Below are 25,968 nucleotides of genomic sequence, written 5' to 3'. Positions count from 1 at the left end.
CCCTCACTGAAAGCTGACCATTGGCAGTCAGCAGACCAGATCCTTGAAGTGCCCGTGCTCATTGAAAGAGCAGAGGTCAATCTCAGAGTGCTAGCATGCTGGAACTTGTAATAGAATTCATTTATTCTGTAACGCTGAATCCTCTTGGATTTGAGGATGTCCGTGATGAGTGTCGTGGCAATACTGTGGAGACATAGAACAGGTGTTCCCCGCAGCAGCTGCAGGATGCAACACCAGCACAAATGGCCTGACAGTAGGGAAGATGCTAAAGATGGCCCTGGACCTTGTTTTTCACACAACATTGACCTACTAAATGGCTGAGAGTCAGTGCCAACAGCTCTCGTGAGATCGCCACAGAACTATGTGCCCTCAAGCTGACCTTCACCCTAGTGGCCAGGGCAGTAATCCCATGCTAGTTGTGCTTAAGAGTTGCAGCAGTGTTGAATTTCTATGCAAGTGCCTTCTTCCTGGATTGACCAGGGACCCATGTTGGATCTCCCAGGTCACTGAACCCCTGGATCAAGGTGGTGACTGGTGCTCTTTTCAAGAGGGCTGGTAACTTCTTTAAATTTGAGTAGCTGAAGGCAGCCAGGCTGAATGCTTCATGGGTTTTGTGGCCATGACAAGATTTCCACAAATATACCCCGGCTGCCATCAAGGCTCCCTTTTGCCTGCCGGCTGCTTTCATCAACCAGAATGTTTTCTACTATTTAAGCATCCAGGTTGTGATCATTGGGAAAGGATTCTTCTAGTTATTATTCATAGGATTGTTAGCTTTGGGACAGTACTTTTAATTTGAAATAAAATGAAGGGGTTTGTGTGACCTTTTTTCATGTCTGCCTGGTAGCAAGTCTGAGTGATTTGATTGTGGGAAATTAAGGGGAGCTAGATTGCTTTACAGGGAAGAAGATTCCTACTTGAAGACATTGGCATCAACCTGTGTGCTAACTGGGTAGAGTGGGAGTCTTCAAAAGCGAAGAAAGGTGTTGAGAATACCAGTTTGTAAACAGTTGTGTTCTAAACTGTCCATTTAATTCCAAGATGAAAGATAATTCGCCCCTCAAGGATAGTTAATCAGCATTTCTACCTGGATACAGGGCCCATGTGATTTCCATTGCCATGATGATGGCCTTTAAGATGGGAAGAGTTCAGAGGAAGCCATTGTGATATCTGGTTATGGGCTTTCCTACAAATCATTTGAGTGTCACAGAGATTGGACTTTCTAGGTCCAGGAGAGAGGCAGCAGCTGGAGGCCAAAATCTCTTCTGGAGCAGTGTCCAGTGGCACTATCCACCTCAGTCGCCCACTGTTGTTGTGCAAGCCACTAATGATGATTTGCAGGTTCCTGCTAGAACCAGGTGCCCATTGTTTGGTCTCATGGATCTGCCACTCTTTGACAGTCGTCAGCCTCTCCATGGAAGACGTAACGTAATCACCCACCTAAATTGTTATGGATCATCTTGTCCTACAAACATAAGAGGAGAGCTCATCAGGATTTAAGTGATACTGAGGTGAGCTCCTTATTGCTGGACTGTAAATGAGGTGTTACGTTATCCATCTGTCCCTCCAAAATTTACCCCCTCAAAAGGGAAAGGAAGAGAACAAAGCAGATTCCTATGACACACATGAAGCCAATGTAACTAATGGAAGCTGATGATAGAACAAGATGAACATATCAACACCCACCCTAACCTATTGGGTGACTCCTCTATGCATGCCCATCTTCAAAGGAGATTTGTCAGACTGTCATTCAATCTCATTTTTCTGATCCGGAAAAGGTCGTTCATCCTTTTCCTGCGTTAGACCCAATCCCTTGGCTGCTGACCCCTGCTGTGACCTCCTTCCCGGCCTCCTTGGTCAACTGATAGGGCCTTCTGCAGCCATAACCAGGAAATAAGATTGCTACATGCTTGTGGACAGCTTGGAAGAGAGTGCACAGGGAGCCCTTGCAAAATGGAAGTGTGATCCTCTTTATCTGCAGTACAGCATTCTTAATGTGTTCTTAATGTGTTCTTAATAATGGCATGTGAAACAAAAATCACTTTTGCTTAAAACACTGAACACTGAGTTACTTTCTTGACCACTAATTTTTACATTTAAAAATCTATTGTTACCTTGATTCTAAAATCATCTTAATTCTTACCAACTCTTAATAATTGAATTACTTAATTCAGGAGCATGAATTGGCCGTTTGGCTCTTCGTGCCTGCTCCACCATTCAATAAGATCATGGCTGTTCTGTTTGTGGTCTCAGGACCACTTTCCTGTGTGTTCTCCATCAATCTTGATTCCCTTATCCAACTCTGCCTTAAATAAATTCAGTGACCCGGTCTCCATTGCTCTCTGGGAAAGAGAATTCCACAGAGTAATGACCTTCTGACAGAGGGAATTTCTCCTACTCATATTTTTAAACTGTACGCCCTGGTTGTAGTCTTCCTGACAAGTGGATACATCCTCCCAGTAACTGCCCTGGCAAATTCCTTATGTTTTGCAACACCAGGTTAAATTGCAACAGGTTTATTTGGTAGCTCAAGCTTTTAGAGCACTGCCCCTGATGAAGGAACAGCCCTCTGAAAGCTCGTGGTATCAAATAAACCTGTTGCACATTAATCTGGTGTTTTGAGACTTCTTACTGTGCTGACCCCAGTCCAATGCTGGCATCTTCACATCATGACCTTATGTTTCAATAAGATCACTTTCGTTCTTCTAAACTCTACTGTGAACAGACGCAACTGGTTCAACCTTTATGTGCAGGATAAGCCCTTCATCCTAGGAATGAGTTGAGTGAACCTTCTCCTTACTGTTTCTAGTGCAATTATTCCTGTTTTCAAATTAACTCTTGACTTTGCTACTCCTTGCCTGTCCACTCATTCTCCCGAACCCTCACTGTTGGAGAGGTCTTGAACAAATGGCAGAATGCGTGGCTGCAGATGGGAGGGAAGTGACAAAGTGGATGATGCTGCAGGGCAGAGTTGGTGATGTGGGAATGTTAGAGGATGTTGCCAAACAGCAGTGGTGGTGAGTGATAAGGCCTGGTAAAGAGTCGGCGAACAAGTGGGGCCTGCAGGGAGCCGGCAAGTGGGAGTTGCTTTTATAAAAAACTTAACAGGTTCAGTAACTGTGTGAAAACAAAGGTGCAGCAGTGCTATTTGGGGAGGATCCCTAATTTACCAACTGCTCCACTATGAAAACGTGCTCTTAGAATGTGCTTTAAATGGGGATATCTGCATACTAATAGTTGTTATCCATCCCACAGGTAAAATGAGAACTGTGTGTGTATAAGTTCCTATGTAAACAATTGAAGATTAATTGAGCAGTTTTAATTGTATAAATGAATAAATGAGTTTAAGCATTATAATTCTATTCTTCACGCAGCTCCAGGACTTTGAAGCTGCAGTCAAACAGAGAGATGGTATTATCACTCAACTCACTGCTAATCTGCAGCAAGCTAGAAAAGAAAAAGATGAGATCCTGCAAGAATTTTTGGATTTAACAGAACAAAGCCAAAAACTCCAAATTCAATTCCAACAGGTAAAAGCATAAAACAATTAAGCGTCCATGTTATCTATGTGCTGCTTAATGTTTCATGGCAAAACTATTTTCCTCGTTCTTATTGTATTAGGGTAGAATTTGGTGCCCCCCACCCCCCCAATTGCTGCCTGCCATAATCAACCTGTTTAATCACATCATGAATATACCTTCTGCGACCAACAAATCCTGATGTGTGACTTGAAAGCAGAGCTTCTGGCTCAGAAGCAGGAACACTGCCCCCTGTGCCACAAGACTTCCCTGTATGTTGACAAAATATCAGGGAGATGTTGCCCATTCTGAATGAGTAATCTATGATTACTTTTTAACTACGAAAAGCATACATATAGACTTTTTTTTAAAGGCCTGTGCATCCACAGTACTCATGAAACTGCGAATGAACCCCCTGCCAACACTATAGTTAAGAAAGTCCACTAATGCCTTTACTTTCTTAGAAGACTAAGAAAATTTGGCATGTCAGCTATGACTTTCACCAACTTTTACAGATGCACCATAAAAAATGTTCTTTCTGGTTGTGTCACAGCTTGGTGTGGCTTGGCTCTGCTCTGCCCAAGACTGCAAGGAGCTATAAAGGTCGTGAATGTAGCCCAATCTATCACACAAACCAGCCTCCCATCCACTGACTCTCTATACTTCCCTTTGCCTCGGCAAAACATCCAGCATAATTAAGGATGCCACACACCCTGGATATTCTCTTCCATTTTCTTCTGTTGGCAAAAAGATACAAAAGTCTGAGGTCACATGCCAAAACCAACTCAAGAACAGCTTCTTTCCTGCTCCTGTCAGACTTTTGAACGGCCTTACCCTGCACTAAATTAATCTTTCTCTACACCCTAGCTATGACTGTAACACTACATTCTGCACTCTCATGTTTCCTTCTCTGTGAATGGTATGCTTTGTCTGTGTAGTGCACAAGAAACAATACTTTTCATTTTGTTAATACATGTGACAAATCAAATCAAGTGATTGGATGCCTACTTGACTACAGTCTAGTGAAACTATAGTAAATACTAGTTTGCTATTGCCTGTGCATGAACCCTCAAAAGAAGATTGATCAAACTTTACCCACACATGCACCTAGTGGACTCTTTGGCCCTGCCCTTGTTGTAACTGAAAAATGCTCATGTTCGTGTTAATCTTTGCCATGCCATTGTATATTGAACAATGTAAAATTCTCAAGCACGGATTTGCAAATGACTATGTAACATTCGCAAACCATATCACTCACAGGCATAAATCAATTAAAATCTATTTTAACAGTATTTTTATTTCTGTAGTGTTGAGGCGCCACCTTGCATTCTTGCATCATATAAAAATATTCCCTGCTCTGCTAATCAAACTTCTTAGTTTTTGCCATTAATGTGCGTTACTTTCTATAATTTCAGCCAAGGAAAATTTATTTCCATGCATTGTTGTTATCAGTTTAATGTTAAAATGAAAATATGAGAACAGTGATTGAATTCAGATGCATTCTTCAGCTGCAATTTTGGGGACGATTCTCCCAGCCAGCTGTGCTACATGAGCACCGCACCAGGCTGAGACTCAACTGGAGGCCATTTAGCGGGCTCCAGGCTGGGTGCCACAGTCTCTGAGAGTCTCTGGCAGCTGGATTACCAGCACGGTCAGCTCTGCGCCAAAAATTGGCCAACAGAAGTCTCTGGGCTCGCATGGGGCCCCCCCACGAAGTCAGGGGTGAAGGGATAGTGGCACCCTATTTCCAGCCAGCTTGGGACTGCCCAGGGGGAAAAGTGGCAATGCCCATCAGGGCTGACCCGGACATGTCTGGGGGAGCCAGTGATTTGGGGGGGAGGTGGGTGGGAGGGTCACATGACCAGCAATGCAGGGTCGCGGGGCTGGCCAGCGATTGAGTGGCCGGCAGTAGAGGGATACTGCACATGCGCCGGTCTCACCGCATATGGCCCCCTCAGTGCTATGTTGCTGGTCTCTCCAACGGGAATAGATTCTGCCCCCGATTTTTCGTGTGATTCACGGGGCTCTCTGCAGTGCACAGTGTGTGGGAGACTCATTTTTGAAAAAACAGTGGGATTTACTCCAACCTTTACACGAATTTGACACTTTGAATTTTTTGTCCCTCTGAGTAAGTTTGGAAAAGTTAGACTGCTTTTGCTGATATTGTTCTTAACATAACAATATCATAGTGTTCAGATGTTCTTCTGCAGCAAAATGAATGCCTCTTGACCTAGTGTTGATCCATAGCTCTAAATATTGTATTTTTAGAAGTTAAATGCAGTTCATTCATGAAAGATTTCACGGTATTTTTGTATGTTATTTTCACTTCACAGAATTACAATTAGTATGGATGTAATATTGTTTTGCAAAGTTAACAGTTTGAAATTCATTGTTTTCTCTTATATAAATTGCAGTTGCAGGCCAGTGAAGCTGTGAGAAGTACTAACCATGGTACCACAGCAGCTGACTTGATACAGTCAAAGCAACAGCTCATTACCTACCAAATGCAAATTGATGAAAAGGAACAGCAGTTGAAAACCTTTCAGGAAATGAATGATGAATATCAGCAACAAATAAAATACCTACAGACTCAGCTTCACAATCTCACAGTGGTAAGCCTATTTTTGAATACAAATCTAAGTCCATTTCTAATTAAGATTATTGCTCTTGTAAGAGAACCACTTAATTCTTCTCTCAGCTTTCCACACTGAGCAATGATGTGATTTTTTTTTATTTTAAAAAGAAAGGTGAACCTGTGATATCCTAATTATGTTCCTAAAGTCCATTGTTCCATTAGTAATTGTTTCTGGATCATTTGAGTATACTACAACATTTGATCTTTGCTGCCATCAGATATTTGAATGGACCTGCCTTATATTAAGTTGATCTTTCCCTACATGCTAGCCATGACTATTCTGCACCCCCTCCTTTTCTCCTCCTCCTATGTATTCTGAATAGTATACTTTATATAGCACGCAAGAAACAATATATTTCACTGTATCCCAACATGTGACAGTAAATCAAATCAAGTTTGGAGCCGACGAGGGAGCGAGCTATCTTGGATCTGGTGCTATGTAATGAGGCGGGTAGAATTAGGGACCTTGCGGTGAAGGATCCTCTTGGAGAGAGTGATCATTGTATGGTGGAGTTTCTGGTGCAGATGGAGGAGGAGAAAGTGGGTTCCCGGACACGCGTCCTTTGTTTGAATAGAGGGGAGTATGGTAGGATGAGAGAAGAATTGGCAAATGTGGACTGGGGGAGTGCGTTGGAAGGTAGGTCTGCTGAGGAGCAGTGGAGGATCTTTAAGGAGATCTTTCTTGGTGCTCAGCAGAAATTTATTCCGATGGTCAAAAAGGACAGTAGGAAGAGAGGTAATAAGCCGTGGATAACGAAGGAGGTGAAGGAAAGTGTTAAATTAAAAGTGGAGGAATTTAGAGTAGCTAAGAGCAGTGGGCGAGAAGAGGATTGGGAAAGGTTTAAATGTCAACAAAGATTGACAAAGAAGTTGATAAAGGAGGGTAGGAGAAGCTATGAGGCTGGGCTAGCACTTAATATAAAAAAGGATAGCAAGAGTTTTTATAAATATATAAAAAGGAAGAGGCTGGCTAGGGTGAACGTTGGTCCTTTAGAGGATGAGAAAGGGGAGCTAGTGGTAGGGGATGGGGATATGGCTAAGGTCTTGAATAACTTTTTTGTTTCTGTCTTCACGGAGGAGGACGTGAATAATTTGCCGGGTGTTAGCGATGGAAAGGTGGTAGGAATGGAGGGTCTTAATGACATTACTGTTACTAGAGAGGTGGTGCTCGACAGACTGGAGGGGCTGATTGTGGACAAGTCCCCAGGACCAGATGGAATGCATCCGAGGGTTCTGAAAGAAATGGCGGATGTGATAGTGGATGCCTTGGTGGTTATTTTCCAGATGTCGCTGGATTCCGGGGAAGTGCCGGAAGATTGGAAAACGGCTAATGTTACGCCATTGTTTAAGAAGGGTGCCAGGCAAAAGGCGGGGAATTATAGGCCGGTTAGTTTAACGTCTGTGGTAGGTAAAATGTTAGAATCCGTCATTAAGGAGGAAATTGCGAGGCATCTTGAAGGGAATTGCTTGAAAGGGCGGACGCAACACGGTTTCATTAAAAGGAAGTCGTGTCTGACAAATTTACTGGAGTTCTATGAGGATGTGTCTAGGGCAGTGGATAGAGGAGAGCCGGTGGATGTGGTCTTTCTGGATTTTCAGAAGGCGTTTGACAAGGTACCTCACAAGAGGTTATTGCAGAAGGTCAGGGGACATGGAGTTGGGGGTAGGGTGTTAGCGTGGATAGAGGATTGGTTGTCAAATAGGAGGCAGAGAGTGGGGGTCAATGGGTGCTATTCGGATTGGCGGCTGGTGACTAGTGGGGTGCCCCAGGGGTCGGTGCTGGGGCCTCAGCTATTTACCATTTATATAGATGATCTGGAGGAGGGAACCGAGTGCAGGGTGTCGAAATTTGCTGATGACACCAAGATTGGGGGAAAGGCAAATTGTGCGGAGGGTGTGGAGAGTCTGCAGAAGGATCTAGATAGGCTGGGCGAATGGGCCAGGAAATGGCAAATGGAATTTAATGTTGGCAAGTGTGAGGTGGTCCACTTTGGTAGGAAGAATGGTAGGAAGGACTATTACTTACGTGGCGAAAAACTGCAGCAGGCGACGGTGCAGAGGGACCTCGGGGTCCTTGTGCATGAGTCGCAAAAACCCAGCTTGCAGGTGCAGCAGGTGGTCAGGAAGGCGAATGGGATGCTGGCCTTCATAGCGAGGGGGATTGAATATAAAAGTAGGGAGGTCTTGCTGCAGCTGTATAGGGCATTGGTGAGGCCGCAGCTGGAGTACTGTGTGCAGTTTTGGGCGCCGCACCTGCGCAAGGATATTTTGGCCCTGGAGGGAGTGCAGAGGAGGTTTACTAGGCTGATACCGGAGTTGAGGGGATTGAGCTATGAGGAGAGGCTGAATAAACTAGGCTTGTACTCGTTAGAGTTTAGAAGAATGAGGGGAGATCTCATTGAGACGTATAAGATGATGAATGGGATGGATAGGATAGAGGTGGAGAGACTCTTCCCGCTCAAAAAAGACAGTAGGACTACGGGGCACAGCCTCAAGATAAAGGGGAGGCGGTTTAGAACGGAGTTGAGGAGGAACTTCTTCACTCAAAGGCTGGTGAATCTCTGGAATTCTCTGCCCGTTGAAGTGGTGGAGGCTGCCTCGCTAAATATTTTTAAGAAGCGGGTTGATGGGTTCTTGATAAGAGAGGGGATTAAGGGTTATGGGGAGAGGGCGGGAAAATGGAACTGAGCCACGACAGATCAGCCATGATCTTATTGAATGGCGGGGCAGGCTCGAAGGGCTAGATGGCCTACTCCTGCTCCTATTTCTTATGTTCTTATGTTCTTATTAAGTATATTGACTGTCTGACATTGCTTAAAATAGTTCACAAGAAATGAAGCTTATCTATCTAACTCTTTAGTTTTAAAAAAATCATTCTTAAATTTAGGTAACAGTGGAACGTTTAACTTTCACAGGATTTGTAGCTTGAATTTTTTGCTGCCTAATCACATCCAGATTTTAACATTATAGTTAATACAGCCACTGGAGTGAGAATGAAGTGATACTGACAGTTGTAAACTTGACGCTTATGTCAAGCCATTTCCGTCAATTCCGTCATTTAACTTGAGGTGGATGCTCCACAAATAAAATATTCACTTTTCCTTTCAGGCAGGTTGTATTTGTATGCTCAGACCATTTTCATCTAACTTTGCCAAGTTGATCCATCCTTTTTGCCCTCTAGTAGAGATCTCTAGTTTTTCAGCTCTGATCAAATGACTGAAATAGTGACATTTTCTGTTCTGGGTTTCATTTTGAAGAGTTATTTTTGTTTTTGCAATTTCGAGCACCTCTTCATTGGTCATGTAGTCTTTAGGTGGAATTTTTAGCATGTCTTTGCATTCACATTTCCTTCCTTGAATCTTTTTAGACTGTCCAGGTTTCTAAGGTATGCAAGAAAGTGGATAGAATGTAACATCTAACATGTTTTTTCTTAAAGGATACTTTTTTTCTTCCTGCATGAGTTATGGGGCAATTAGTCTGAGACTTCCTCTTTAGGGTTCATAGAATCGTAGAATCCCTATAGTGTAGAAGAGGGCATTCCCCCATCAAGTATGCAATGGCTCTAACAGATCATCTTACCCAGGCCCTGTCCCCCATTCTATTGCTGTAACCACACATGTTTAACATGACTAATCCATCTAATCTACATATCTTGGGACACTGAGGGACAATTTAGCATAGCTAATCCCCTAACCTGAACATCTTTGGGTTATATTGCTCTCTTTCAGTAATGCGTGCCTCATTAGTTGAAAGAGGATGATGTAGTGCTTATTTTCAAAATGTGTAACAAAATAAACTGACTTAGGAATTGACCCATTAGCCATGTATCAGTATGGGGTAAAATCATGAAATTGGTTATTGAAAATAATAACCTAATAAACAGCCAAGTAAGGGGCGTTTCTGCCTCATGTTCCTTGACAATATTTTTGAGAAAGTGGCTGCAAAGTGTACGAGGAAAGCCTTTTTCAGCCTGGTGTGTGTTGGCATTATTGAATATTTTAAAAATGTTCTGCTTTAAGTTATGAGAGTTCGAAGTAAAATCTAGAAATGGGTAAGAAATGCCTGATGGGTAGGAAGGAATTAATATTTGTTGGAGAATCAGATTGGGAGGGTGGTGGATGGAAACGGGATGTCATAGCCATTGGTTTTTTTCCTGATTTTGGCATTTTAACTATTTTGATTGAATTTTTTGAGGAGGTGACCATGTGTGCAGTTGATGTAGTTTATCTGGATTTCAGCTAAGCCTTTGACAAGGTCCCCCGTGGGAGATTTATAAAGAAGGCAAATACACATGGGATACAGGATTATTTGGTAAAGTGGATTCAGAAATAAGAGACAGACAGTGATGATAGAAGGCTGCTTTAATGACTGGAAGCCACTCTCCAGTGACATACCACAGGTATCTATGCTAGGCCTCCTATTCGTTAGTTGTGTAAATGATACAGATGACTATGAGGGAGGTAGGATTATGACAGAAGGATTGGCCAGGTGATTAACAGTAAGGCTAAGTGACTTGGGCTACAAGAAGATATAGATGGGATGGCCAAATAGGCTGATAAGTGGTGGATGGAATTTAACCCTGAAAAATGAGAGGTGATATACTTTGGAAGGAATAATTTGACAAGAAGGAATTCAATGAATGGTATGGCACTAGGAAGTTCTGTGGAACAAAGGCACCATGGTCTGTTTGTCCATAGATCTCTGAAGGCGGAAGGGCTTGTTAGTAGGGTGGGGAAAAAGGCATATGGGACACTCGCCTTTATTAATCGAGGCATTGATTACAAAAGCAGGGAAGTCACCTTGGAGTCATATAGAACTTTGGTGAGGTCACAGTTAGGGTACTGTGTACGGTTACGGTCACCACATTATAAGAAGGATGTGATTACACTGGAAGGGGTACAGAGGAGATTCACCAGGATACTCGGATGGAACATTTAAGTTATGAAGCAAGATTGGATAGGTTTGAGTTGCTTTTGTTGGAGTAGAGAAGACTGAGGGACAACCTGATTGAGGTGTACAAGATTATAAGGGGGATGGATCGAATGGATAAGGAGCAGCTGTTACCCTTAGTTGAAGGGTCTGTCACTAGGGGGCATAGGTTCAAGGTGAGGGGCAGGAGGTTTTGGGAGGATGTGAGGAAAATCCTTTTTACCCAAAGGGTGGTTACGGTCTAGAATCTGCCTCGGAGGGTAGGAGAGGTGAGTTGCCTCATATCCTTTAAAAAGCACCTGGAGGAGCACTTAGACTTGAATGTTATGACATGCCATGGGACCAGTGCTGATAAATGCGATTAAGTATTTTGCACATGTTGGTGCAGGTTCAGTGGGTTGGAGGGTTTCTTCTGCACTGTATGATTTTGGATTAGATGGTTTTGTGGTGTCCAGCATTCAGAAATTTATCATATTTATTTTGCAGTTGTTGCTGGCTATACGCGATTCACATTAGATGTCAGCACGCTCACTTTTTAAATTCTGAATTTGGAGCACCTTGGGAATCATATTCTATCGGAAGTTACTATTTTCAATCGCAATAATTTTTATCATATTGCAACCTCTATGTTGCTTAATAAATGAAATGCACTTTTTTCTTGTGCTATATATTCATGTGATCTATTTTGAAAATTTCTTCTTGTCCACTGTTTGATATTTGTTGTCATGTAATTAATACAGGTATTTCTAGAATTGAATTGCACCAGGTTATTTCTAGATCAGTATGAAGTTTCTGTCCTCTTTGAAACGAACCTTTTTAGGATATCTTTTGTTTGTCGCCACTAGAGTGGACATGTAATCAACACAATCTAATCAAGCTGAAAACATTATCTTTAAGCTGCTTAAATTTGTTAAGAATGCTTAATGTTTATTTTTCTAATAATAGGTCAAACAAAGTGTTGACTGCAACTGGTTGTTTAGAATATTCATCTTTGCTTTGTTTCTGTTTATGTACAGACTGACAGTGAAAAGGCTGATAATGCACAGAAGTTAAATAGCAAAGACCAACAAATTGAGCAGCTTGAGAAAACTGTTAAAGAACATGAAAATGCAGCATTATTGTTGAAAGATAAGATGATTGCTTCTGATAAATTAGTTCAAAATTTAAATGAACAGATACTGCAAAAAAGTCAAGAGACTGAGAATCTGAGAACAGAATTGACTAGCTCAAAGCAAAGAGAGAGACAATCATCGGATGAAATAAAGCAATTGATGGGTACTGTGGAAGCACTTCAGAAACGCTGTCACCTGGGCAATTTGTCTGAATTGGAAACAGTACAAAGGGTTGAAATGGAAAATAGCCGGAAAATGCAGCAACTTCAAGCAGAATTGGATGAGATGTATGGAAAACAGATAGTACAGATGAAGCAAGAATTGCAGCAGCAGCATACTTCGGAGGTTAGAAGACTTACTGAGCAGCATAAAACTGAAATGGAAAAGGCTTTGGATCATTCTGTTAATAACTTAGTCAATGAGGAACAAATTAACTTATTAAATGTGGCAATTAATGAATTAAATGTCAAATTAAGAGACACTCATTTTCAGAGAGACCAAATAAGGCAAGAAATGACACAACAGTTGGAAAGAGCTTCTGAAAAAAACTTGCAGCTGCAGAACCAAGTTCAAGAACTCTTAGAAGAGCTCAACTTCACTAAAGGTCAAATTCAGAGAGCATCAGAAAGTATTACTGATCAGAAGTACAAATTGCATGAAGTAGAAGAACTGAAAAACATGGTTGAGCAGTTGAAGGCCCAACTGTTAGCTACTTCAGAGTCTAATAAGGAGCTGGAATCTGAGCATGAGGAAGAAATCACCAACTATAAAATTAAACTTGATATGCTGGAAAGGGAGAAAGATGAAGTTTTGGATAGGATGGCTGAATCTCAGGAAGCTGAGTTAGAAAGAGTAAGGACTCAACTTCTTTTCAGCCATGAAGAAGAGCTAAGTAAACTAAGAGAAGACCTAGAAAGAGAACATAAATTAAATGTTTGTAATCTTCAAGAAGATATGGCCATGAAACAAAGTCTGCAATTGGAAAGCTTGCAAACAGAACTTAAGAAAAAAATGGAAGAAATACAATATGAAAGGGATAATATGATCATTAAAAATAACCAACTGTTATCTGAGATTGCCACATTAAAAGAAGAACTACAGATGTTACTTAAGAATGATAAAGTGGAAGCAATGAATTTGCGGATAAGTGAACTCGAAACAGAAATTGAAACACTAAGAGAAGTTGAGAAAGAAAAGCGTACACTGGAAAAAGGTATACTAGAACTACAAGCTAGGAACAACATTTTGGAGAAACAGTTTGAGGATCAGGAAACTATGGAAGTAAAAATCAATGAGCTACAGAAAGAAAATGAAGGCCTTAAAGAAACCAAAAAGCAGTTAGAAGAAAAGCTGGAAGTTCATATGGTATCTGAAGAGAGGTTGGCATTAGTTGGTGAAAATGAGCTTTCAGAAATGAGAGCACACATCGAAAGGCTTACAGTAGTAAATGGACAGCTTGAAGCCCACGAGAGGGAACTCCGAGAGGAGGTTGAGAGACAAAGGAACACTTTTTCTTTTGCTGAGAAAAACTTTGAAGTTAACTTTCAAGAACTACGTGATGAATATGATTGTCTACTGAAAATGAAGTCTCACGTTGAAGAAATGATGATTAAGCAAGAAATCGAATATGAAGCCAAGTTAAAAATCTTAAATGAACAGCTCCAACTATCAGAATTAAAGCAGGACACTGGAAATTTCACAGGGATAAATGAAGTTCAACTGGACAAAACACTTGACCATCCCACTGACCAACCTATATGTGTAGGAAGCAGAGGGGTCATTGAAAAAGATGCAACTGAACTCATGGAAAAACTTGAGATAGCGCAACAGGATAAGAATGAGCTATCTAAGAGACTGTCTGATCTTTCAGAAGTTTTGATTTTAAGGCAAAATGAAATATTGCACATGAAAGAGGAGCTGAAAATTCTAAAAGAGCAAGCTGCAGAAAGGGGTGAGAAAACAGACAGAAGTGAGAATAAAAAATTACTAGATGTTAAAGTAGAGGCCCAAGAACATGGGCAAATGTCCCAAACAAATTTAATCAAAGCAAAGAATGAGTATCAGTCTAAAGAACCAGATTTTATTGTATCATGTGAATTAAAAGAAGGTGAGCAGCCAGAAGAAAATCTAATGGAGCAATTAATTTCGCTACAAAATTCATTGAAGATTATTGTTTTAGAAAAAGATGAGATGCAACAAAATCAGATTAATCTTATTCAAGAAAAAGAATCTCTATTTGCCCAAAATCAGCACTTAAGAGAGAAACTGGCATCTGAATCCTTAGTCAGTCTACAGACTGAACGGGACCACCTCAAGCAACAGCTGGAGTCCGTAAGAGTTGAACAGCTGGGCTTGGCTGAACTTGTGCAGCAGAAAACTTTGATGGAAGAAACGTATCACAAAAAAAGAGAGGAAATGGAAAATACTTTAATTATAGCTCAGCAGGAAAAGTTGGAACTGGAGAAGAAAATCGAAGCACAAATTGGAGTTCCTATTTGTGAACTGCGTGCTAGATTGGAGGAGAATCAGGTATGTGAGCAATATGATAGAACGATTAAAATACTGACTGTATAGCATGTAACTCTCTCATTTTATGATAAATGTCATTGGTTTTTGATAAACATTCAGTATTGTAGCTTATGACTATCTTCTCAAAACCTGAAGTAATTAGGCCCTTAATATGTTTTCACACTTGGTTACAAAAGTTTACAAATAATGTGACTGCTGTAAAAATTATTCAAGCACTAACTTTTCTATTAAATAAAATGCAACTTCTGTTTTGTGTTACATGCAACCTGTGTTATTTGCAGGCACAAGATATAGAACACAAAAGGTGTGAGAATTTGATTGCACTTCAAGGGTATAGTGCAACTGCTCAAGATTACATGGTACAACTGGAACAAACTAAGAAACAGGCAGAGGTATGCTTTTTCACATTTCTCTATTACAGCATTCAGTCAAGTTTAGCCCACTGTTGTCCTAACTCCTCCACTGCATCCCCAACCCTCACTTCAAAAAATTAATCACTGCACCAAGGTATATGATTTTAATTTAGTTATACTTTCATGAAATTTAAACAGTTTTGCTTAATCTTTTAAAATGGTACAATATTTGGAAGATTTTACAAATGTTTATTTGTAAAGTCTACATTCTTGTGAACTTGTGCCTTGGATGCATGTACAATTATAAAAATTATTCCATAGTATCTTTGATAAACACAAGATGTCTGGTATCTGCAATAATCCTGTCAGTAGCTATATGTTCTAGTTCTGATCGTAGACATGTACTTTAAAGTGACATTTCCTAAAGAAGGAGAATTTTATGTTGTCATGCATTGGGGCAGGAAGGAGTACTGTTGACTTCCTTTTTGGTTGGACCATTTTGTTTCTTTAGTTTGAAAAATAGAAAATAATAACGGTGTGTGAGAGAAAAGAGGATGAAAGATAAAACTTTTCTTTCTATTCATTGACAGGCTGAATTAAAGCTTCAGTTGGAGGCTCAGCGCATTAGTCTCTCTCAAATTTATGCTGCTCAGCTGGAGCTTGTCCGTGACAGTTTGAAAAATGAAAAAGAGATTGCTCTTGAACGACTCCAGGACAAGCTCACAATCTCTCATACTTCAGAAATAAAACAGCTTCAAGCATTGCACCAGCAGGAATTACAAGACTTCAAAAAACCTCAGGAAGGTGATAAAAACAGAAAACCTCATTGTGGCAAAGTAGATTTAATGAAAAACCAATACAATATCTTACCTTTTAATATTTCAATAAGCATGTTTTAGTGGCTTTAAGCATTGCTTGCAATGTACAAGTTGCTATTTGTAGCGTGAACACTGTCCTGTACACCTTCCGTAGCAATATGAAAAGATTTCTGTCCATCCATTTTAAGGAAAGAGAAAACTTAGCTTTCTGAGAATTAATGTAATTATCAAAAGCTTTCTTAATTTTTTAAGAAAGAGTTCAAGCAATTTCCTGGTCCAATTTTGTTTTCAACTTGAGAACAATTTGCGTTTTTGTTTTTATTGCAGATGTTTTCAATTTGCTTAATTTATGAGAAGATTGAATAAAAGTTTCCATAGTGTTTGTCATGTCACAGAACTAAATTCCTATTGAGTTGTTTCGTGATGAACACTGAAATTAAGGAAGTCTTCTCTTGGAATACCCTCCAAATTGACACATCTGACCATTATTTACATTTAAGCAGACAGTGTTTTCTAATATTTAATGAATGTTTATTGTTTAGACTTTGAAGAATCTTCACAAACCTTGATAGAGAAGCTCAACAAGAAGATATCTGATGAATGCATACAACTCACCCAGGTACATTAAAATACTTCAAAAAGCTATTTTGGAAATGATGCTGAACCCTTTTCTGACTAGTAGTATTCTGATTTTCTTTTTGCACATTTCAAAATAAGCTTGCTTTTCTGAGCCAAAAATGCTTGCTTTATAGATTTAAAAAAACATGCAATATGTATGTACTGTTATACTATAATTGATCAAAAATAAGGTTAATAAAAGTGCCACTGTTACATTTTAAAAGCTAAAATTTTGATTGCCCATGTAGGTGAGTGACTTATCTCTGTTTCTGTATTATAGGATTAGAACTAGGCACAGGAATATGCTATTGGCCCACTCTCACTTGCTTTGCTATTCAATAGGACCTTAGTTGACTATCTCAGTTGCACCGTACCACACAATTGCACTTGATTCCCCTTGTATCCAAAAATCTTTAAATTTGTCATTTGAATATTCTCATTGACTGAGATTCCATATTGCCAAGTAGAGAATTCTAAATTTTCATAACTTTTTGAGTTGAAACAATTCTCATCTCGGTCCTTAATGGCTGAACCACCTTCTGTGACCAAGACTCCTTGATGTAGACTCCCAAGCCATTAAACTCACACTTTCAGCAAATATCCTATGATGTCGCTTAAGAGTGTTATAAGTTTCAATGAAGCCACTCCTCTTCTGAACTCTATGGAGGAGAAACCTAGACTACTAAATCTCTCCACACAGGACGATCTCCCCTAGTAGGATCCATCTAGTGTGCCTTTGTTACACTCTGAAGCAAGTATATTCTTTGTTGGGTAACAGGATTAAAACGATATGCACTATTCCAGATGTGGGTTCACTAAGGCCCTATCATAGAAACATAGAGCTAGAAGCAGGAGTAGGCTATTCAACCTTTCAGCCTGCTTTGCCATTCATTATGACCATGGCTGATCATCAAATTCAATATCCAATTGCAGTAAGATTTACCCTTGTGCTCTAATCCATTAGTGAAAAAGGCTAGCACAACATTTTCTTACCTAATTTCTTTCTGTAGCTGTATTTTTAACTTGGTGATTTATGGACAAGGACACAGTAAATGCTGAAATTTATCAATCTCTCTCCATTTAAAAATAAAATCTGCTTTTGTAATTTTCCTGTCAAACATTTTTCCACATTCTTATAACTGTGTCTTAACCTTTTTTGCAGACGTTCTGCATCCTCTATGCAGCTGACTTTCCCATCCAACTTTTTATTATTAGCAAACATGGATATTATTGCTCTCGATCCATTAAGGGATAGGCTGCATGGTTTTGTGTGGGAAAGGTCATGAGTCGCCAACTTGATTGAGTTTTTGAGGTGATGACAAGAATGATCAATGAGAGAAAGGCAGTGGATGTTGTCTGCTTGGATTTTAGTAAGGCATTTGACAAGGTCCCTCATGGCAGACTAGTACAAAAGATAAAGTTTCATGGGATCCAGGGTGTACTGGCCAGATAGATAAAGAACTGGCTTGGTCATAGAAAACAGAGCAGCAGTGGAAGGGAGCTTTTCAGAATGGGGATCAGTACTGAGACCTTTGTTTGTAATATGTAAATGATTTACAGGAAAAATGTAGGTAGTGGCAGATAGTGACATTGATTGTCAAAGGATACAGTAGAATATGATAGATAGTAGATATGATTGGTATGATGATAGATGACTTGGGCAGAGAAATGACAGATGGAGTTTAATCCAGACTAAACTCTGGAGGTTTGCGACGTGATACATTTTGGAAGATCAAATTCAAGTTCAAATTATATAGTAAATGGCAGAACTCTCAAGAGCTTTGACATACAGAGGGATCTTGGTATTATGGTCTGTGGATCCCTGAAAATGACACCGCAGGTAGATAAGGTGGCCAAGAAGATATACAGCATGCTTGCCTTCATCAGCCAGGACATCGAGTATAAATATTGACAAGTTACGTTACAGCTGTATAAAAATTTAATTGGGCTGCATTTGGAATATTGTGTGCACTCTGGTCACCACACTACCAGAATGAAGTGGATGCTTTGGAGAAGCGCAAAGAAAATTTACCAGGATGTTATCTGGATTAGAGGGTTTTAGGTATGAAGAAAGATTGGATAAACTCGGATTGTTTTCACTGGACAGATGGAGGCTGAGGGGCTTCCTGATAGAAGTCTACAAAATTGAGAGGCATAGATGGGTGAATAGTCAAAAGTTTTTTCCCTGAGTGGAAGAGTCGACTACAAGAGAGCACAGGTTTAAGGTGAGAGGTGGTAAAGTTAGGGAAGACATGCAGGTAAAGTTTTTTTTTAAGAGTGGTGAATGCCTAGAACGCACTGCCTGTGGAGGTGATGGCAGCAGGCATGTTAACAATGTTCAAGATGTATCTTGATAGACACATCCCTGTTGGGCCAGTCCTCTCCCTGGCTACCTTCTTGCTCTTTATATATGTATAAAAAGCCTTGGGATTTTCCTTAATCCTGCTGGCCAATGCTTTTTCGTGACCCTTATTTGTCCTCCTTACTCCTTGCTTAATTTTCTTTCTACTTTCCTTGTATTCCACACTTGCTTTGTGTGTTCCCAGCCTCTTAGCCATGACAAATACTTCTTTTTTCTCTGTGACTCGGCCCACAATAATTCTCATTATCCAAGATTCCCAAAACTTACCATACTTATCCTTTATCCTTACAGGAATGTGCCGGTCCACTGACACTGATTTCCTTCAGTTCTCCCCTCTCGGTATGCTGTACGTTCCCCAACATTTCTGGAATGTTATTTGTGTCCTCCTTCATGAAGTCAGAGCCAAAGTATTTATTTAGTTGGTCAGCCATTTATTGATTCAGGTTTGAGGTTCTTGCTTCCAGGCTGGACGAGAACGAGGCAGGTGAGGTTGGTGAGCAAACTGCACACGGTACAGTGCTGCAGCAGGACATAGGCAAAGAGAGGGAGAAAAGGAACGTAGTAGTGATTGGGGATAGTGGGGTGAAAGGTATTGACACTGTCCTTTGTCACAGTGACAAAGTACACAGAAGGGTGTGTTGTCTGCCTGGTGCTCGGGTACAGGATGTCGCAGCTGGGCTGCAGAGGAACCTGGAGTGGGAGGGTGAGAATCCGGTCGTTGTGGTACATGTGGGTGCCGGCGACGTAAGCAAAATGCAGACTGAGGATCTGGGGAGGGAGTATGAAAAGCTGGGAATGGAATTAAAAAGTAGAACCGACAAGGTGATCATCTCTGGGCTACTGCCTGAACCGTGTGCAGACGGGTGTAGGGTTGACAGGATTAAGGAAGTGAATGGGTGGCTCAGGGATTGGTGTGGGAGGAATGGGTTTGAATTTATGGGGCATTGGCACCAGTATTGGGGTAGGTGGGACCTGTTTGGGCGGGATGGGGTTGGTCTGAACCGTGCTGGGACCAGAGTGCTGGCGAATCGAGTAAAGAGGACTGTAGACAGGGCTCTAAACTAATTGGGGGGGGGGGGGGGGGGGGGGTGCGAGGGTAGGTGATGGTACAAGGCCTAAAGTTAAGGAGAGGGTACATGTAAGGGAAGAGGCCGAGGATGTCCCAATAATAGAGGGAGTAGGGGGCGTGAGTATAGTTGGTGGCGTTGCGGCAAATAGGGTCCAGGTGAAGGCTGGGATGAAAGCACTTTATCTGAATGCACGAAGCATTCGGAATAAAGTGGATGAGCTGGTGGCACAGATCGACACAAATGGATACGATCTGGTGGCCATTACAGAGACGTGGCTGCAGGGTGACAGGGACTGGGAGCTGAATGTACAGGGCTATCAAGTGTTTAGGAAGGATAGGCAGGAGGGAAAAGGGGGGGGCGTAGCTCTGCTGATTAAGGATAGCATCACGGTGGTAGCAAGGGATGATATTGGAGCCAAGGAGCAGAACGTGGAATCGTTGTGGGTGGAGATTAGGAACAGCAAAGGGAGGAAGACGCTGGTGGGTGTCGTCTATAGGCCCCCGAATAATGATCTGGAGGTGGGGCGGGCTGTTAACGCGCAAATAAGTGCGGCGTGCAGGAATGGGACGGCCGTAGTTATGGGGGATTTCAATCTGCATATTGATTGGTCGACCCATGTTGGACGCGGGGGGCTCAAGGAAGAGTTCTTGGAATGCTGCCGGGATAGTTTCCTCGAAGAGTGTGTGTTGGAGCCGACGAGGGAGCGAGCTATCTTGGATCTGGTGCTATGTAATGAGGCGGGTAGAATTAGGGATCTTGTGGTGAAGGATCCTCTTGGGGAGAGTGATCATTGTATGGTGGAGTTTCTGGTGCAGATGGAGGAGGAGAAAGTGGGTTCCCGGACACGCGTCCTTTGTTTGAATAGAGGGGAGTACGGTAGGATGAGAGAAGAATTGGCGAATGTGGACTGGGGGAGCGCGTTGGAGGGAGGGTCTGTTGAGGAGCAGTGGAGGATCTTTAAGGAGATCTTTCTTGGTGCTCAGCGGAAATTTATTCCGATGGTCAAAAAGGATAGTAGGAGGAGAGGTAATAAGCCGTGGATAACGAAGGAGGTGAAGGAAAGTGTTAAACTAAAAGCGGAGGAATTTAGAGTAGCTAAGAGTAGTGGGCGAGAAGAGGATTGGGAGAAGTTTAAATGTCAACAAAGACTGACAAAGAAGTTGATAAAGAAGGGTAGGAGAAACTATGAAGCTGGGCTAACGCTCAATATAAAAAAGGATAGCAAGAGTTTTTATAAGTATATAAAAAGGAAGAGGCTGGCTAGGGTGAATGTTGGTCCTTTAGAGGATGAGAAAGGGGACTTAGTGGTAGGGGATGGGGATATGGCTAAGGTATTGAATAACTTTTTTGTTTCTGTCTTCACGGAGGAGGACGTGAATAATTTGCCGGGTGTTAGCGATGGAAAGGTGGTAGGACTGGAGGGTCTTAATGACATTACTGTTACTAGAGAGGCGGTGCTCGACAGACTGGAGGGGCTGATTGTGGACAAGTCCACAGGACCGGATGGAATGCATCCGAGGGTTCTGAAAGAAATGGCAGAGGTGATAGTGGATGCCTTGGTGGTTATTTTCCAGACGTCGCTGGATTCTGGGGAAGTGCCAGATGATTGGAAAACGGCTAATGTTACGCCGTTGTTTAAGAAGGGTGCCAGGCAAAAGGCGAGGAATTATAGGCCGGTTAGTTTAACGTCTGTGGTAGGTAAAATGTTAGAATCTGTCATTAAGGAGGAAATTGCGAGGCATCTTGAAGGGAATTGCTTGATAGAGCAGACGCAGCACGGTTTCATTAAAGGGAAGTCGTGTCTGACAAATTTACTGGAGTTCTATGAGGATGTGTCTAGGGCGGTGGATAGAGGAGAGCCGGTGGATGTGGTCTTTCTAGATTTTCAGAAGGCGTTTGACAAAGTGCCTCACAAGAGGTTATTGCAGAAGGTCGAGGGACATGGAGTTGGGGGTAGGGTGTTAGCGTGGATAGAGGATTGGTTGTCAAATAGGAGGCAGAGAGTGGGGGTCAACGGGTGCTATTCGGATTGGCGGATGGTGACTAGTGGAGTGCCCCAGGGGTCGGTGCTGGGGCCTCAGCTTTTTACCATTTATATAGATGATCTGGAGGAGGGAACCAAGTGTAGAGTGTCGAAATTTGCTGATGGCACCAAGATTGTGCGGAGGGTGTGGAGAGTCTGCAGAAGGATCTAGATAGGCTGGGCGAATGGGCCAGGAAATGGCAAATGGAATTTAATGTTGGCAAGTGTGAGGTGATCCACTTTGGTAGGAAGAGTGGTAGGAAGGACTATTACTTACGGGGCGAAAAACTGCAGCAGGCGACGGTGCAGAGGGACCTCGGGGTCCTTGTGCATGAGTCGCAAAAACCCAGCTTGCAGGTGCAACAGGTGGTCAGGAAGGCGAATGGGATGCTGGCCTTCATAGCGAGGGGGATTGAATATAAAAGTAGGGAGGTCTTGCTGCAGCTGTATAGGGCATTGGTGAGGCCGCAGCTGGAGTACTGTGTGCAGTTTTGGGCGCCGCACCTGCGCCAAGATATTTTGGCCTTGGAGGGAGTGCAGAGGAGGTTTACTAGGCTGATACCGGAGTTGAGGGGGTTGAGCTATGAGGAGAGGCTGAATAAACTAGGCTTGTACTCGTTAGGGTTTAGAAGAATGAGGGGAGATCTCATTGAGACGTATAAGATGATGAATGGGATGGATAGGATAGAGGTGGAGAGACTCTTCCCGCTCAAAAAAGACAGTAGGACTAGGGGGCACAGCCTCAAGATAAAAGGGGGGTGGTTTAGAACGGAGTTGAGGAGGAACTTCTTCACTCAAAGGGTGGTGAATCTCTGGAATTCTCTACCCGTTGAAGTGGTGGAGGCTGCCTCGCTAAATATTTTTAAGACGTGGGTTGATGGGTTTTTGATAGGAGAGGGGATTAAGGGTTATGGAGAGAGGGCAGGAAAATGGAACTGAGCCACGACAGATCAGCCATGATCTTATTGAATGGCGGGGCAGGCTCGAAGGGCTGGATGGCCTACTCCTGCTCCTATTTCTTATGTTCTTATAACTTTGCTCGTTTCTGACTGTTTTCACCAATCTTTATCTCTTCACATAGGTATGGAAATCTTTACAGTCAATTTTTACGTTCCCCTCAAACTTGCTCTTGTATTATATTTTCCCCTTCTTAATCAATCTCTTGGTCACCCTTTGCAGAATTCTAAACTGCTCCCAATCCTTAGATCTGTTGTTTTTATTTATTTAAAAAAAGTGTGAAAAGTTGACAGTTCCACAAGTAAAGAAATTCTGTTTTCTGAAAGTTCTTTCTTGATCTCCAAAAGCAAAGGCATAGCCGTGTTCCAGCAGGCAACGAAAGACGCAACTACGTTGAGGTGCATTTTGGGCTACAACAGATGGCAGATTTCATTGAGCTCCTCCTTGGTGATACAGATATTTGACACACTATTCCTCAGTTACTGATGTCAGAGAATTATTCTCCAGACACCCTGAGTGCATATGGCCTCCTTCTGAAAGCTTGGTCGTCCTTCCAGAAATGTGCTGGTGCACTGATTTCCTTCAGTTCCTCCCTCTCAGTAAGCTCTGTGTTCCCCAACATTTCTGGAATGTTATTTGTCGCCTCCTTTGTGAAGTCAGAGCCAAAGTATCTATTTAGTTGGTCAGCCAGTTATTGGTTCCCCATTATAACTAATCCTTAGGTCTGTTGTTTTTCTATATAATTTGTTTGTCTCTTCTTAGGGTCTAATGCTAGCTATCTCTACTTTCCCATGTAAGCCATGGTTTGACTATCTTTCCCATTTTCTTTCTGCGCCAGACAGGGATACACAATTGTTGCAGTTCATCCATGTACTCGTTGAATGTATGCCATGGCCAATCTACTGTCATCCTTTTAAGTAATGTTTCCCAATCTATCTTGGCCAACTCATGCCTCATTCCATTGTAGTTTCCTTTATTTAAGATTCAGGACCCTAGTCTCAGAATCAACTGTGTCATCCTCCATCTTGATGAAGAATTCTGTTAAATGATGGTCATTCATCCCCAACGGGTCTTGCACCACTAGATTGCCAAGTATTCCTTTTTCATTACACAATTTCATTATCAATTTGTTGGTGCTCTCTGCTGAATTCTAAAATACTGCCAATCTTCACATCTACCATTTGACATCATCGTACTTCTTCCTTTAGTTTAGTACAAAATACTGCAGATTATGAAATTCCGCAATAAAAACAGCAACTGCTTGAAAAACTAAGCAGGTCTGGCAGTATTTGTAAAGACTAAAACAGTTTATTTTAGTTTGCTATCCTTCCACCAGAACTAAAAAAAAGCCAGCAACGTAGTTTGTTTATAATTTGCACTATCATCCCTCCTTGTTATTTAATCTTGCCTGTGTTTCTTTCCTGTCCTCCTGCCAATTACAGACATTTCCTTGTCTTCTATCCTCCCCTTCCCCCTTCTTTCCCTGACCCTATACTTGTTTTTTTTAAACCAGTTGCATCTCTGACTTTTTTTCAGTTTCGATTAAAAATCAGAAATCTGAAAATTTAATACTGTTTCTCTCTCCACAGATGCTGCCCGACCGCCTGAGTACTTCTGGCAGTTTCTGATTTTTTTTTTTTATTTCCTGCAACTTCTCTTGTTAGCTATGGCTGAACCACTAGCTTGGAAAATATGATTTTATTTTAAAATTTGCCATTGCCTATCTATTATCATATCTTTTTAATCTAGTTTGCCGATACCTTTAACTCCCTCGCACCTACGTAGTTTGCTTTATTCAAATATATGATTGTATGTAGTTGCAGTTTTTTTTTGAGTTGGTACTGTCTCAATTCAACATTTTGGTTTGGCAGTTATTTGCCACTCTACAGGATGAAGATAATTTGATAGAAAGAAGAGAACATGAAAATCAGTCTGAAGAAACTTCATCTTTCGGAGCCACAGACTTTATTACTGAGGGAAGTGAGGTCCACAAGGATCCCACTGAAGGAGCAAGAGGTACACTACTTTTCCATAGTGTTTGATAATTTGCAGCTGTTGAGCCGAGCAGAGGTATTTAATTTAAGTCCTATTTACATTTTCATCAAAATCTAACCTTCGCTATTAACATATTGAGAATTAGGAACCCTGTTTGAATTATGTTTTAGAACATTTGAATTTGATATAATTTTCAAAAATATGTGACTGCTGGCAATACAAGATTAAACAAGAAATGCTGGATATTCACGGCAGGTTAATTAGCATCTATAAGTGGAACAATAGTTAATATTTTCACTGTGACCCTCATCAGAACTGCCTATTGCATGTTGGCTTCTTTCTAACATTTGCATTTGTAGTTTATGGATTGCAATTCCCGTAAATGTTATTGCACTGACCACAGAAAAGTGAACAACCACAGGGGTGACTATTAATGCAGGTACACTAATTAGTTTTACAAAGAGATAAATACATGTTTTACTTCACCATGATTTTTTTTCTACTGTCTATAATACTACTATGGTTATTTATGTCTTCACGATCTTCAAGGTTTGACTTCTTCAGCATTCTCATGGTTAATGACCAGTGAAAGACGATCGCATCTTCAACAGAATAGGTTGTGCAGTGAAGCAATCTTAATCAGAGCAATTCACATTTATTTTTAACACCTTAAATTAGAATAATATCTCAACGTTCTTCACAGTTCAAGAAAAATGGGCACAGAATCAAAGAAGACAATGTAAGAAATAACCGAAAACTTGGTGAATGAGATCAGTTTTGAGGAGGAGAAGAGCTGAAGATTCAAAAGAGCTTAGGGAGTTAATTCCAGAGAGTGGGTTTTGTGTGGTAAGGAAGCAAGGTGATATACAAGAGGCCGTGGTTGTAGGAACAGAAAGTACAGGAGGGCTCACAAAAATAAAGATTAAGCCAGAGGAATTTAAACACGAGGTTAAGAATTTTAAATTTGAGACTTTGGATTCCTAGGACAGAAGTTTGCAACATTCTTCCATAAACTACAGTTAATGCTAGGTCAAATTTTAGTTTTGCTT

At 41.4% G+C, this 25,968-nt stretch overlaps 1 protein-coding gene across 7 annotated transcripts in view; it reads left to right on the top strand.

Annotated features, from left to right (window-relative positions):
• Nucleotides 1–25,968, top strand: part of akap9 (A kinase (PRKA) anchor protein 9) — a 211,579-nt gene that overhangs the window by 36,439 nt on the left and 149,172 nt on the right. For all 7 annotated transcript variants that reach the window (XM_080210240.1, XM_080210222.1, XM_080210231.1 and 4 more), the window contains 7 exons: nt 3,375–3,530; nt 5,933–6,130; nt 12,099–14,723; nt 15,005–15,115; nt 15,667–15,880; nt 16,437–16,513; nt 24,796–24,940. In XM_080210240.1, the coding sequence (XP_080066366.1) occupies nt 3,375–3,530; nt 5,933–6,130; nt 12,099–14,723; nt 15,005–15,115; nt 15,667–15,880; nt 16,437–16,513; nt 24,796–24,940 (3,526 nt within the window). The remainder of the gene's footprint in view (nt 1–3,374; nt 3,531–5,932; nt 6,131–12,098; nt 14,724–15,004; nt 15,116–15,666; nt 15,881–16,436; nt 16,514–24,795; nt 24,941–25,968) is intronic.

This window comes from Carcharhinus amblyrhynchos, chromosome 2 (assembly GCF_965287045.1).
Source record: "Carcharhinus amblyrhynchos chromosome 2, sCarAmb.v2.hapA, whole genome shotgun sequence".
NCBI classification, from domain to species: Eukaryota; Metazoa; Chordata; class Chondrichthyes; order Carcharhiniformes; family Carcharhinidae; genus Carcharhinus; species Carcharhinus amblyrhynchos.
This window is presented reverse-complemented; position numbering and strand designations above follow the sequence as displayed.